This window comes from Haliotis asinina, chromosome 7 (assembly GCF_037392515.1).
Source record: "Haliotis asinina isolate JCU_RB_2024 chromosome 7, JCU_Hal_asi_v2, whole genome shotgun sequence".
Lineage (NCBI taxonomy): Eukaryota > Metazoa > Mollusca > Gastropoda > Lepetellida > Haliotidae > Haliotis > Haliotis asinina.
Window position 1 is genome coordinate 60779323 of NC_090286.1, and position 13727 is coordinate 60793049.

Below are 13727 nucleotides of genomic sequence, written 5' to 3' on the forward strand. Positions count from 1 at the left end.
TTTACATGACTTCGGCTTGCTAGGTCATTTCCGCAATTTATAGCCAACTTTTTAAATGACAGTCAATTTCAGGTCCGAGTGGGTTCTACCCTGTCTGATCATTACAATCAAGATCAGGGTGTTCCACAAGGCAGTATTTTGTCTGTCACTCTTTTTAGCATCAAGATCAACAGTCTATGTAAAGTTTTAAACGATTCAATAGATGGTTCGCTATTTGTGGATGATTTTAATATTTCTTGCCGAGGTAAAAATATGCATACTATTGAACGGCAACTGCAGCTGTGCTTAAACAAAATAGATAAATGGTGTCTCGAAAATGGCTTCAAATTTTCTAAATCAAAAACCAATTGTATACACTTCTGCCGTAAATATAAACCCCATAAAGACCCAGAACTATTTCTCAGTGGCACCCCTATCAAAGTTGTCAAGGAGGCTAAGTTCTTGGGACTTATTTTTGATTCACATTTGACCTTTGTGCCCCATATTAAATCCCTAAAAGCCAAATGCTTAAAGGCTCTCGATTTATTAAAGGTTGTGTCCAATTCAAAATGGGGAGGAGATCAGACTACCCTCCTTCACTTATATAGATCACTTGTGCGGTCAAAACTTGATTATGGTTCCATCATATATCGTGGAGCCTGTCAAAGCAACCTAAAACTACTTGATTCTGTCCATCACCAAGGCCTAAGACTTTGTCTTGGTTCTTTTAGAACCTCTCCTATTGACAGTCTTTATGTTGAAGCCGATGAGCCTTCTCTCAACCAACGCCGTATAAAACTTTACAATACATCACAAAATTAGCTTCCAATGAGTCTAATCCCGCATTTAATTGTGTCTTTAATCCTCTGTATGAGGATTTGTATAACAAAAAGTCTTCTCTTGTTCCGCCTCTTGGTCTCAGAATTAAGCCATTTCTTGCTGCTTCCGGCCTTGAGTTGGAAAATATAGCTCCTTTCCGACTTTTTTCTTCTCCTCCTTGGCAGTTGATTAGGCCACAAGTTGACCTAACATTAACTACATATAAAAAATCAGAAACGAATGAATTACAGTATAAACAAGAATATAATCAATTGAAACATAAATATAGCACTTAAACTCCTTAATTACAGATGGGTCCAAGGACGGTGGTGCAGTGGCTTGTGCCACTGTCATTGGATCCATAACAATATCTTTCAGATTACCGGATAATAGTTCTATTTTCACAGCGGAAGCAAACGCTATACTAACGGCTCTTAAATATATTGAAAGACATCCTATACATAAACAGATTCTCTTTCTTGCCTCCAGGCAATTAAAAACCTGTCATGTAAACATCCATTTGTAATAGAAATAATTGAACTATATAATAATCTTGCTACTGGCCAATACGACATCATCTTTTGTTGGTTACCAAGCCATGTGGGCATTTCTGGCAACACAATGGCTGATCTTACTGCCAAGGCAGCACTCAGCAAATCTGTGACTCCATTTCTTATTCCATACTCTGATTATAAAGCTACTATTAGAGCGTATATCCGTGATCTGATGCAGAAGAAGTGGGACACCCAAGTGGGTATCAATAAACTACATGAAATAAAACCTTCTATTGGTTATACCCACTTGGGTTGTCAGTCCAGATTTGAGGAGGTCATTTTACGGCGATGTCGTATTGGCCATACGAGATATACTCATAAATACCTTTTGAAAGGTGAGGATCCTCCGTTCTGCATCCCTTGTGATGAAAGAATCACAGTCAAGCATATCTTGCTTGACTGTGTTGAGTATTCCATCACAAGGGATCAGTATTTTAATTCACAATCTGTGCAGGATCTTTTTAGCAATATTAGTCCTCATTTAATTATTGCATTTTTAAAGGAATTAGATTTGTTAAATGAACTGTAAATAGATAAATATTTTACAATTGGAAGATTAAAATAGTAACTCAAATCGTTAGTGGCTGTACCCTCAAAGGGGGTTGAAGTACCGTAAAATAATTGTCCTCCTGAGAGGGTACGTAAGTCCAAAAACATTTGAAGTAAATTTCCAGCTTTTTAATCGTAGAATAAGTGTGTTTTTACTTTATGGCTAGATTTGTCTAAATTGCTAACAGCTGAAGGGATGATGTAAATCCAACTAGGGTCCATGCAGGAAGCAAATGTACTGTAAGTCCCCATGGTCCTTAGTATGGTGATCTACCTTCAGTTGTTGGCAACCTATAGCTCATTTTTATATTATACTGTCCTCTATAGATACGTTGTTTTAGGTCTATTCACTAGTTTTACCTTCTACTCTGTGATATTCTAGTTAGTTTTACTGTCCTTCCTTGACAGGGTTTTACACTGTATGTGCTATCAATTCATTTGTATTTTTATAATTAATCATTCTCGTCACGCTATGGCTGTAATATTGCCGATGTGACGTTAAATATTAACTCACTCACTCACTGTTTCTTCAGTCATTCACTTGAAGACGGCACGGATCTTTTTTCCCTTTTTTGTCCCATCATGTCTGTATGTTTTGTGTCGTACAAAGCGATATTCCAGTTATGTGGCAGTTTGAACCAGTCCGTCCAGTGGGTGAGTGAGTGAGTGAGTGAGTGAGTGGATTTGTTTAACGCTGCACTCAGCAATATTCCACCTATATGGCGGCGGTTTTTAAATAATCGAGTCTGGACCAGACAGTACACTGATCAACAGCATCAATCTGGGCGATTGGAACCAATGATATGTGAATCACGCCTAACCTACCGATCCCGTCAGTCGCCTCTTACGACAAGTTTAGTCGTGTTTTGTGGCAAGCACGGGTTGTTGAAAACATATTCTACCCCGGATCTTCACGGGTCGTTAGTCCAGTGAAAGACATAATGACCGAACCATCTAACCCATATCTTTACGAGTTCGTAGGTTTAAAGTTCGTAGGTTGTAATATCACACTATTTGCTGATTGAACTGTGTTAGTTAATTCACTGCAGATAATTCCCCTGTGAAAAGAGGGATTTGTCGGTAAAAACAGATGCAATTGAACATATATTTATTGTTGTCTTCATTTTCTAAACAAATACATGGATTTTACACGCTGAAAATGGTGTACAAATTCATTCGACAATATTTTAAATTGTATTTTTTTTAACTTATGGCTTTGATGGATTGACATTGACATCAATAAAGATTTAAAATATCGAGTCAAGATACTACATATGCCGGTGGAAACTGTACAAGCTGACAGTAGAACAGAACACAAATTTTGTCCTCAAAAGTTACATATCATGACACATAGAACACACGGCAATTTTATATATATTACAACATTAAGCAAAGTCCAATTTGATGAATTTGGCAATTTTAGAGTTAAATGGTGAATACTCACATTTCATTAGATACACAAATGTTTCAATAGTAGGAAGCTTACAGTAATATGGGGAAGAAATTAATGTCTGAGGGCATTGCGTGCTGGGCACTATAATGGAAAGTGAAGTTCATCATAGACAGATGATGCACAAAGTTCTATTCCAGGTTCTATTACATCGTTCATTGCATTACTCATAGCACAATGAGAAACCTGTAAAACACATACGTGTGTAACAGTTTGAAATAGTCTATGTTTAGGCCACTAATAAAACTGTGGTGATTGACCTCAACTTCTGATCAAAGATTCTGTTTGTTGTCCATTTGTTGAACTGCTGGGTCCTTCCATCGTTGCATCCGATATGTGCATTAACCTTGTTCCCCTCTGAAACAGAAACAGAGAAGCCCATGACGTAGCCTAGATTTATGGCTTTTAGCCAACATAACTTTAGTTTTAATTCGTGATATTGGATGAAAATGCATTGGTTGCATCCTACACAGGACACAGTTTAAGCTGTAAACCTTGAACTAAAAATTAGAAATCTATGAAACACATACCAATATCACCCCAAGCTGATTCTAAAGTAAAGTATTCGCTCGTGTCTCACGAGACCCGGGTTCAATAACCAACATGGGTACAATGTGTGAAATCCATTTATGGTGTCCTCGCATTGATATTGCTGGAATACTGCTAAAAGCGGTGTAAAACTAGACTCACTCACTCTGAACTGAATGTGATGCATGGCAACCAATGCCGATTAATAGATCAGGCTTAATAGATCGTTGGTCGCATGTCAATGTACTTCCCTCGAATAGAGCATTACTTATTACATCAACTATGGGTTTCGGGTACTCAAGACTCCAGTGTTTACAAGACGCCCGCTGAAATCATGGTTAGTGAGGCACCGATCAATTGATCACCTGAACAAATACGATCAATTAATTGCTGGTCATTTCACAAATCTATAATCCTTGTATTCTTGTCCATGATATACAGACCGCCTCGTGCTCCTTTTCCAGTTCGCGTCTCCTGTAGAACTTTCTCAAGTAGATAGAGTTAACCTCATCCTTGTTTCCACCTGCACAAAAACATAAGTTCATATCTTTGGACTTGTATCCTTCATACTCGTGGGATGTTGACCTGAATATTGTCTATCAAGAGATATAACCTAACATTTATTAGTGTAGGAAAACAGTCATAGTCAGACAGAAAGATAAGACGAAAAGATTAAATTTGGTTTTAATGTCATTTACCTGTGGCCAGACTTAGGGCAACGCCCACCACCAACACGATGAGGAACCCAAACATATAGTAAAGTGTGTAGGAGAGACTGTAGAAGGCGTCCAGACCTGACCTGGTAGACAGTAATTCTAAGTTACTGACAGAAAGAAAACATGGACACAGGGTTTGTTACGACACGTGTTTCATAAGGTGTGAACGTTCAGATGGGATACTTATTACAAGTCATCTCTACTGTTATAAGAAACGTATTGGGAAAACACTTAATCGATTAATTAATATGAAGCAGTTAGACGATTATTTGTGTTAGCCATTATTTTCTACATTGTTTGTTTACAAGATAAACAATACAAGTCCATGTAGGTAGCAAAAGTAAGGTAAGTCCCCATAGTCCCTAGTATGGTGATCTACCTTCACCTGTTGGCAATCTATAGCCCACTTTCTTCTTATATTGTGTTGTCCTCTATAGTTAAACTGTTTTAGATTTAATTCCTAGTTTTAAATGGATATATGTGATAATATTGTATACCAGTGGTTTTACTGTTCTTCGTCAACAGGGTTTAGTTTCTTATATTCATTCATTCTACAATCATGTTATTATTACTTGTTCTCGTCAAGATATGGCTGCAATATTGCCGATGTGACGATGAATAGTAACTCACTCACTCATAAAGAATACAAAATGTCGCCAAAGTAACCGAGTATATTGACGTGGATCATCATAGGTTGAGTTTGGTGTCGTCATGAGCACTTCAGTAGTGAGGTTGGCACTCGGGCAGTTATCTGTCGGGGCAGGGGGTAGAGGGGGCGTCTGTCGCACCCCTGGTGAAACACCAGCGCCGACCAACAGCCACGTCAAGAAGCTGACACCTGCCAGAACCGCACAAATGGCGCTCTGAGAAGATAAAGCAGATGCTTAGTATAAAGATATGTGTTTCAGTTTGGGGTTCTCTCCCTTTTCGGCAGACTGGGGTAACATGGTGTTTTACAATGAACAATGAACAGTTGCAAACTTGCCACACCCAGTAAACTTCAATAAATTTGATATGAACAGTCATTTTTCTCATCAGTCAGGGAGTAATTGCTTGAAAATTGGAATATCGACAATGGAAACATACTTTTGTATTGACAAATGGGAACATAGCACCGAGGTAGAAAAGGCCGACAACTGGACCAGCTATAACTGCATTGGCGCTGTAAATCTGCAACAAAGTGTCTCTTTGCAATTAGCCTTATTTCAAATACAACAGATGGTGAGAAAATATGCCGATGATGTAACATAAATCAGTTCATTCAGACTCAGCTGGTGGTTTTGAGACAGCATCTCTTGCTGCTTCCTTTTGTGCCACTGAAGAGTGAGTTTGGATTTATTCCGCTTTTAGCAATATTACAGCAATATCATGGGTGGAAACACCAGATATTGGCTTCCCATGCTGTACCCATTTAAGGAATAACCTTAATACTTGGCCCCTTGAGAGAAAGGTGAAGGAATAATTGTTTTAATACCCAGTTTGACATTATTACTTTAGTCCGTTCAAAGACAAATACTGCGCTTCAGTCCGTTATTACCTGGAGTAGAGGGATGGATTTGATAGATGCCGTACATATCGCCAGGCAACAAATGAGAATTCCCCACGCCACCACTGAAAAGAGAAGCATGCAGTAAGCACTCATTCCTATAGTGCAGTCTGTTTTAGTGTAACTTCCCTTTGATTATCTGAAACGTTTTCTATCATTAGTAACTGTTTATGCTAAAATATATTTGGTCAGTCGTCAACCATCTCTGATAATATAATATTATATACATGCATGTGATCTATAACACTCAGAAACTGGTATTGCGGTCATACCTGATATTTTGGCGACTGCAATTTGCTTAAATTCAGACATTGTTGACACGCGGGCTTTTACAAACTCCTCCCATGTTATGTTTGCGAAGGCTGACAGTCCTGAAGATAATGAGCTGAAATATTATGATATTTCATTTTTAAGTTCATAGGTTGCAGTCGTACAGTAAGTGTTTGCGCAATTTGTTTATCTGTAGATAGATGGATACAGAATACGTGATATCTTTCCTCCCTTACTTGTAAGTATGCATTGATATACTGTGAACGTAATCACCATTTTTGCTAAATGGCATGTGTCAAGGCATTTCATCAAACTGACCTGAGAGACGCACTGTACAGCGCTGCCAGAAATACTCCAGGCATTCCTGGCAGGTTCCGGAAAATGTCTATTGTCAAGAAAGGTAATACCTGGGAGGGTGAGAGAAGGAGGGTAATAGGAATGTTTCACTCATCCCCTTTTTCCAGTTGCATGTTTACCGTTGCAATATCCATACCCAATACATACAACACGTTAACAAAATCTAAATAGTAACGTATATGTTTAAAGGAACAATACAGGTTCATTGTTAAAGCTATTCTACTTTACTGCAGAGTCAGGATATGTGAACAGATTCACACATTTTACCACGCCTGTGAATATGCCAAATACTGAGAACCACTTGAGCAGATGATGTGGTAACTACTCTGTAGACAATAAATAAAAGATCAATATCGTACCTGGTTAATATTGTCGATTTGATTGGACGATACAGGGTCGCATCTCTTGTAGTCATAGTAACCATATGCCACAAGACCGCAGAGGACGCAAAGGACTCCAAAGATAGGACTACAGAAGAGCCCTATCAGCACCGCTCTTTAAAGGAAATATTATTATGGTACGTCAATCAACGTAAGAAGAAGATATATATCAGGTATCTAGATAACATGAGCTTCCATAACCGTCAGGCAAATATTTATGGCTTATATAGGTGGCTGTCAAAAGCAACACATTCAAGAAATTTGTTGTTTAACGCCTTACTCACCAATCTTCCAGCTACATGACGATAGTATGTTCACCAGGACATCAAGTATGCGACGTCATGACCATGGATGTACGCAAGCATTTGATGATGTATATCAACCAAGTCAACGATTATGACCAAACGCCCATGTTGGTCGCCTCTTACGACAAGCATGGGCTGTTCAAGACCAGTTCTCACCCACATTTTCATGTGTGTATGAATGTATCACCCACGATTTAACGGAAATATTTGTCAAATTGTAAGAAGAAACCTAAGAGAAATTGCCCTTAGACTGTGAGTTGGTATAATGTTATTCAGCAAGTACTCACAATATTTGTATACAGAGATTCACTCATCGGATACCACTGGCTGCAAATGGGACAGTGAATGTGATCTGTATGGATGAAGACTGAACTGTATTGGCCCATTGTGTGTTATGAGCAAAGGCGTACGCGTCCCTGGTATAATGCAATTACTACTTATGATTATGGAAACACTCGAGAAAATATATGCAGATACCTCCTTGCTTCAGCGAGTGACTTTGTGGCGGCAATACGCTGAAGATAGGCGGGCTGGAAAAGTAAACCGAACCCAACAAATACACGGGCAACCCCCAAGTTCCACACGGTATGTCGGATTGTGGGGTCAGGGTCAAATCTGCAAAACACACCAGCAGTATGAATGGACATATGAAAAATTATACACTGGACCTGTGAGACACTTTCATGTTCCCGAATTTGTATGTTTCCCAACGACCAAGAATATTCAGTTCATTTTGGAGCAGCCCTAATCAATAAACAACACCCTGTATCTATCTTTTTCATCTTGAGAAGGCATATGATACAACTTGGAAATATGGCATTTTAAGAGGTTTACATGACTTCGGCTTGCTAGGTCATTTCCGCAATTTATAGCCAACTTTTTAAATGACAGTCAATTTCAGGTCCGAGTGGGTTCTACCCTGTCTGATCATTACAATCAAGATCAGGGTGTTCCACAAGGCAGTATTTTGTCTGTCACACTTTTTAGTATAAAGATAAATAGTTTATCGAAAGTTTTAAACGATTCCATTGATGGATCGTTATTTGTGGATGATTTTAAGATTATCTCTTGTCGTGGTACAGATATGCATATTATTGAACGGCAACTGCGGTTATGTTTAAACAAAATAGATAAATGGTGTCTTGAAAACGGCTTTAAGTTTTCTAAGTCAAAAACTAATTGCATACAATTTGCCGTAAATATAAACTACATAAGGACCCTGAACTATATCTTTAGATGGCACGCCAACTAAAGTTGTGAAGGAAGCTAAGCTCTTGGGTCTAATCTTTGACGTTTTTACCGCATATTAAATCCCTTAAAACTAAATGCCTGGAAGCACTTGACTTGTTGAAAGTGGTTTCAAATTCTAAATGGGGAGGTGATCAAGCTACCCCTTCCATCTGTATCGATCACTGGTTCGTTCCAAACTTGATTATGGCTCCATCGTACTATGGCGGAGCTTGTAAAAGCAACCTAAAACTGTTAGATTCTGTTCACCACCAAGTACTAGGACTTTGTCTTGGGTCCCTTAGAACCTCTCCTGTTGACAGTATCTACGTCGAGGCAAAATATAGCCCCTTTCGGACTTCTTTCTTCTCCTCCCTGGCAGTTGGTTAGGCCACAAGTTCACCTAACATTAACTACATGTAAAAAGTCAGAAACTAACGAATTAAAATGTAAACAGGAATATAATCAATTAAAGAGTAAATATAGAAATTAAAAATCTTTATTTACAGATGGGTCCAAGGATGGTGGCACAGTAGCTTGTGCCACTGTCATTGGATCCAGAACAATATCTTCTAGATTACCAGAAAACAGTTCTATTTTTACAGTTGAAGCAAATATATTAACAGCCCTTAAATATATTCAAAGACACCCAAAGCGTAAACAATGTATAATCTATTCCGACTCTCTTTCTTGTCTTCAGGCGATTAAACATTTATCATGTAAACATCCACGTTTAATACAAATTATTGCATTATATAATGATCTTGATACTGACCAAAACGACATCGTCTTTGGTTGGTTACCCAGACGCGTTGGTACTTCTGGGAACACTGGCCGATCTTACAGCGATAGCAGCGCTCAACAAATCTGTGACACCACATCTTATTCCATATTCAGATTACATTAGAACGTATATCCCTGATCTGATGCAAAAGAAGTGAGACACACAAGTAGGTATAAATAAATTACATGCTATAAAACCCTATATTGGTTACACCTACTTGGGTTGTCAGTCCAGATTTGAGGCGGTCATCATGTCATGATGTCGCGTTGGTCACACAAGATATACACATGGATATTTGCTTAAAGGTGAGGATCCTCCTTTTTGCATCCCTGGTGATCAAAGAATCACGGTCAAGCATGTCTTGCTTGACTGTGTTGAATATTCCATCACAAGGGATACATATTTCAAATCCCGAACTATGAAGGATCTTTTTAATAATGTCAGTTGTTAGCAATCTCTGGCCCATTTTTATATTGTATTGTCCTCTTTTAGTTATGATTACTAGTTTTACATTTTTTTTTTCTGTTATATTCTAGTTGTTGTACTGTCCTTGGTCGACAGATTTTTATAATACACAAATATATCATTACAGTGTAATGTTTCCGTCACGATATGGCTGAAATATTGCCGATGTGACGTTAAATATTAGCTCACTCACTCATTAACTCACTCATTCTGGAGCAGTGCTTAATAATATCTATTCATATTTTGTATGTATGCGCACGTATGTATGTGTGTGTATGGCATAGAGGCAAATGTGCAATATATCGTCAGTGGACAATTACAGTGACAGGAGGGTATTATCGGAGTGGAACCTGAACGTGCTTGGCCTACAGGATCATCTCACAACTTTGATTACAGTTCGCCTAGTATTGAACACTTTATACAGTAACAGGGTGACAACTTTCTACAACCTTCGGTTAGAAAAAAGCCTTTATACGCATCCCGTCTGAAAGAAGGCATTTTGCGGAGATCCAAGAACGTCATTGAGCCAGTCAGCGATCAAGAAATGATTTACTTCTAATACACAGATGGTAGAATAAGTCACAAAAGGCTCCAATCGGTGAATATCTTTGAAATCTTGATGGAATAAATATGTACCTCACTATGTGGATCGGAGCTGTTCAACACAGTTTTCCCCAAACAACACCAGTACTCACATGAACACAAGTCGTCCTCCTGAAAGTACCCTGTTCCATATCTCCTGCACTCCTCCTACCTCGATGGTTCCCTTTAAATTGATGTAATATTATCATCAAATAACATGTTTGATAATTACACAATTATTCTAGCAAATATCATAGTGGGAAGGCGACACTTTCGATGGTAAGAGATGTGCCTACCATGGTGACAACGGGCAACGGAGAATCAGGGTTCGATTCCGGAGAGGGAGCATGAGAAACGGCTACCACATCCACATAGTACATTTTATAGTTCATACATTAGATTCGAACCCCTTCGATGCCAATGATCACTTAGCTATTCCACCAAACTCAACATCAAAAGAGATTTACTTGACATACATCTGGCCGTGAAGGACTTTCGTGAACACTACGTCTGCATGTTGCGTGACGTTAGCTTATCCTTTAAGGTTGATGTTGTTATTAATAAGTGCAATTTATGCACGTGAAAGTTATATTAAATTACATATTTCCCACCTTTATTATAACGGCTAGTACCCCAGCAAACATTATAATGTACTGAAGAACATCTGTCCATATCACAGCCTTTAGCCCACCCTGGAAACATAATAACAATATTTTGATCAAAAACAATGAGTGAGGTGTAAAGATCACTTTTAAACCTGTAGTGAAATACTCATTTTGAAATAGTAAAGTCGAAATTGATTATCTAAAGCGCGTTTTCCTGTATCAGTAGATAAAGGACCTTCTTGTCAACAATTTACCCAGCACCTTTGCCCCACATCACATTATGATATGATTGTAAAAGATACACGTGTTTCGCCAGATATTATATCTTATTCATCATTGCACAACATTGTTTAAGCGTATTTGGGTATTTGCCAGGAGTAGATTACGAAGGATATTGGAATTATGGAATATGTCAATACCACATCACAGTGCAATGACAACTTATGTTCATGTAGTTGGCGAGAAAACAATTTTTCAGTCAAAGTTCCAAGACATAAATGTGTTCCCCCGATAGAGATTGTCAAATAAAAACACATTTTGGGGAATAATTATTTTAAATTTGAAATAATCAAAGCGTGACAAATAGATACAAGGAAATAACACTAAATATTCTGTGGTTAAGAATAACTTACAATAGTTGTGTAAAGAACAACTGCCGCTGACGTCACTAGGATTGACCCCAATGTAGAGAATCCTGTCACTGGAAAATATGAACAAAATGTACAATGGCTACACACAAGTAAGAATAATGTCTGCAGATTGTTGTGTTTGTGCCACTGTTGGATTCATGTGTATTATGAGTGTGGTGTGGTTAGTCACTGTGTATGACACTTATGCTGGAATGTCTCCACCGTGTATAAATTCGTTCAGTCCACATACAACAGGGGATCTCTTATACAATATCGTTCAATTTCCTCACCAGCCTGCAATGCTATTCCTTGGCCAAACAAGATGATGCTCATGTAAAAGACCTGAAATATAAGCGGTATAGGTAAATGTAAACCAAACGTGACTTTTTTTCAATGAGCTCAGACCGAAAAACCGACCGACTGGTTCACTTCTGTGCTTACAGTGTCGATAAACATAATGTGTTAGCCAATATCCCATGCATCAAATACTCAATAACACCCGAAAGTTGCCCAAAAAATGATGTAAGACGATAAAGGACATGACTCTTAGTTAATTATTGTGATAGTAGATCTTGATGTACTATATAAGCTGAGTTTGTTAAATGTAACGATTTCAAACCACAGTTTGTTTTACTTGGGCGCCATGGCGGTTGTGTTTTACTGTTCTCCTCTAGGCATCATGTGGTGATGTGGTATCTGTCGGGCCTTTAGGAGTGAAGTGACGAAACAATGATAATACAAGCGGGGTACGTGCGAGTTTTCGGCGAGTACAATTTCCTTTAAAGACAGAAAATATATACATGGTGCTTTTCAACCGTTCCAGTGCCTTGAAGCAATGACATTCAAAATAATGCAGATCTGTCAAAAGCATTTTCTGAAACCTGCTCTTCCATCTTCTGTGGTTATGAGTATCGCCACTTAGTATTGCGGAAGAAATCGCCTACATCTTGTGTAAGAGGAATACCCTGAAGTTGGAAGTTTAGAGTCTTTCATAAGTTATCATTTCTTGCCTTTACTTCAGCACAACCAGACACACAAGTCACATTCAATATAACCAAAACTGGATTCGAAACTAACTAAATTTGAGGAACATAACAAATGTTTCTTTTAATGTCCACATGAGTCTTACATTCTCCACACAAGACGCTCCCATCACGATGAGACTGAGAACCCTCGACTTGAAGCGACCCTCGATATACTGAAAAAGAGAAAAATATAAGGATTTTGTTTTCAAAAGACATATCCTTCAAGGTAATGAAAATATAAAGATACAGTCTAAAATGCTCATCATTGAGTCCATTTCTTAGCCTTTGAAGAACCAAGCTAACAAACCTCGTTCATGGTAAGTGATAAAGATTACTGACGGAAGTTTCTCATAGCTCTGTGGGTTTATTCAAAATAATTGTAGATACATTTACCCAACTAACACATATGCAACCGAATATAGTGGGAGATGAGGATGAAAGAACGCAGAATCAACGCACTGTAGAGGACTGTGCATGCTCATGGAGAAGAGAGTACAAAAGGCAGCACTACCTGAAATGGGCTTGATATGTTTAGTCTCTTCAGGAGGGCCAAAAGCAGGTACATCTCCAGAAGTTTTCCGACGGAGAGCGCTATTTCACTGAGAATCCACATGATGCCGTTATTATATGCCTCTGCTGATGCTCCCAGTATTTTAATGTTCGATGTGAGGGTTGCAAGTACCGATAAGGCGACAGGGAAGAAGGTCAGCTTTCTTCCAGCCAGAAGATATTCGTCCAGGCTACCATGCCGGCCGACTATGGCATGGTATATACCAATACTCACCGAGACGGCCACCATGACTCCAAACACAGCATAATCCCATTTTCCAAACGTGTGAGACTCCATCTGTATTCCGTCTGCTTCTGTACAAAAGGTTTCAAACAAATAATCTATACCGTCATTAATAAGAGGGTTTTTGTAAATGCTTCTAAGATAAATCTTTCGAAGGGTCCATT

The 13727-nt window shown here is 38.5% G+C and overlaps 1 protein-coding gene across 1 annotated transcript; it reads right to left on the bottom strand.

The window, feature by feature from the left end:
* Positions 1–2994: 2994 nt before the first annotated feature.
* Positions 2995–13628, bottom strand: LOC137291677 (sodium-coupled monocarboxylate transporter 1-like). The gene is made up of 16 exons (XM_067823106.1): positions 13282–13628; positions 12875–12943; positions 12036–12087; positions 11749–11816; positions 11123–11203; positions 10625–10695; positions 7931–8068; positions 7128–7263; positions 6730–6818; positions 6414–6526; positions 6133–6206; positions 5682–5765; positions 5262–5458; positions 4578–4678; positions 4323–4402; positions 2995–3708 (listed from the first exon to the last, which is right to left on the bottom strand). Exons 1-16 carry the CDS (start codon positions 13615–13617, stop codon positions 3613–3615), a joined length of 1785 nt encoding a protein of 594 aa, XP_067679207.1. The 5' UTR covers positions 13618–13628; the 3' UTR covers positions 2995–3612.
* Between the last annotated feature and the right edge of the window lie 99 nt (positions 13629–13727).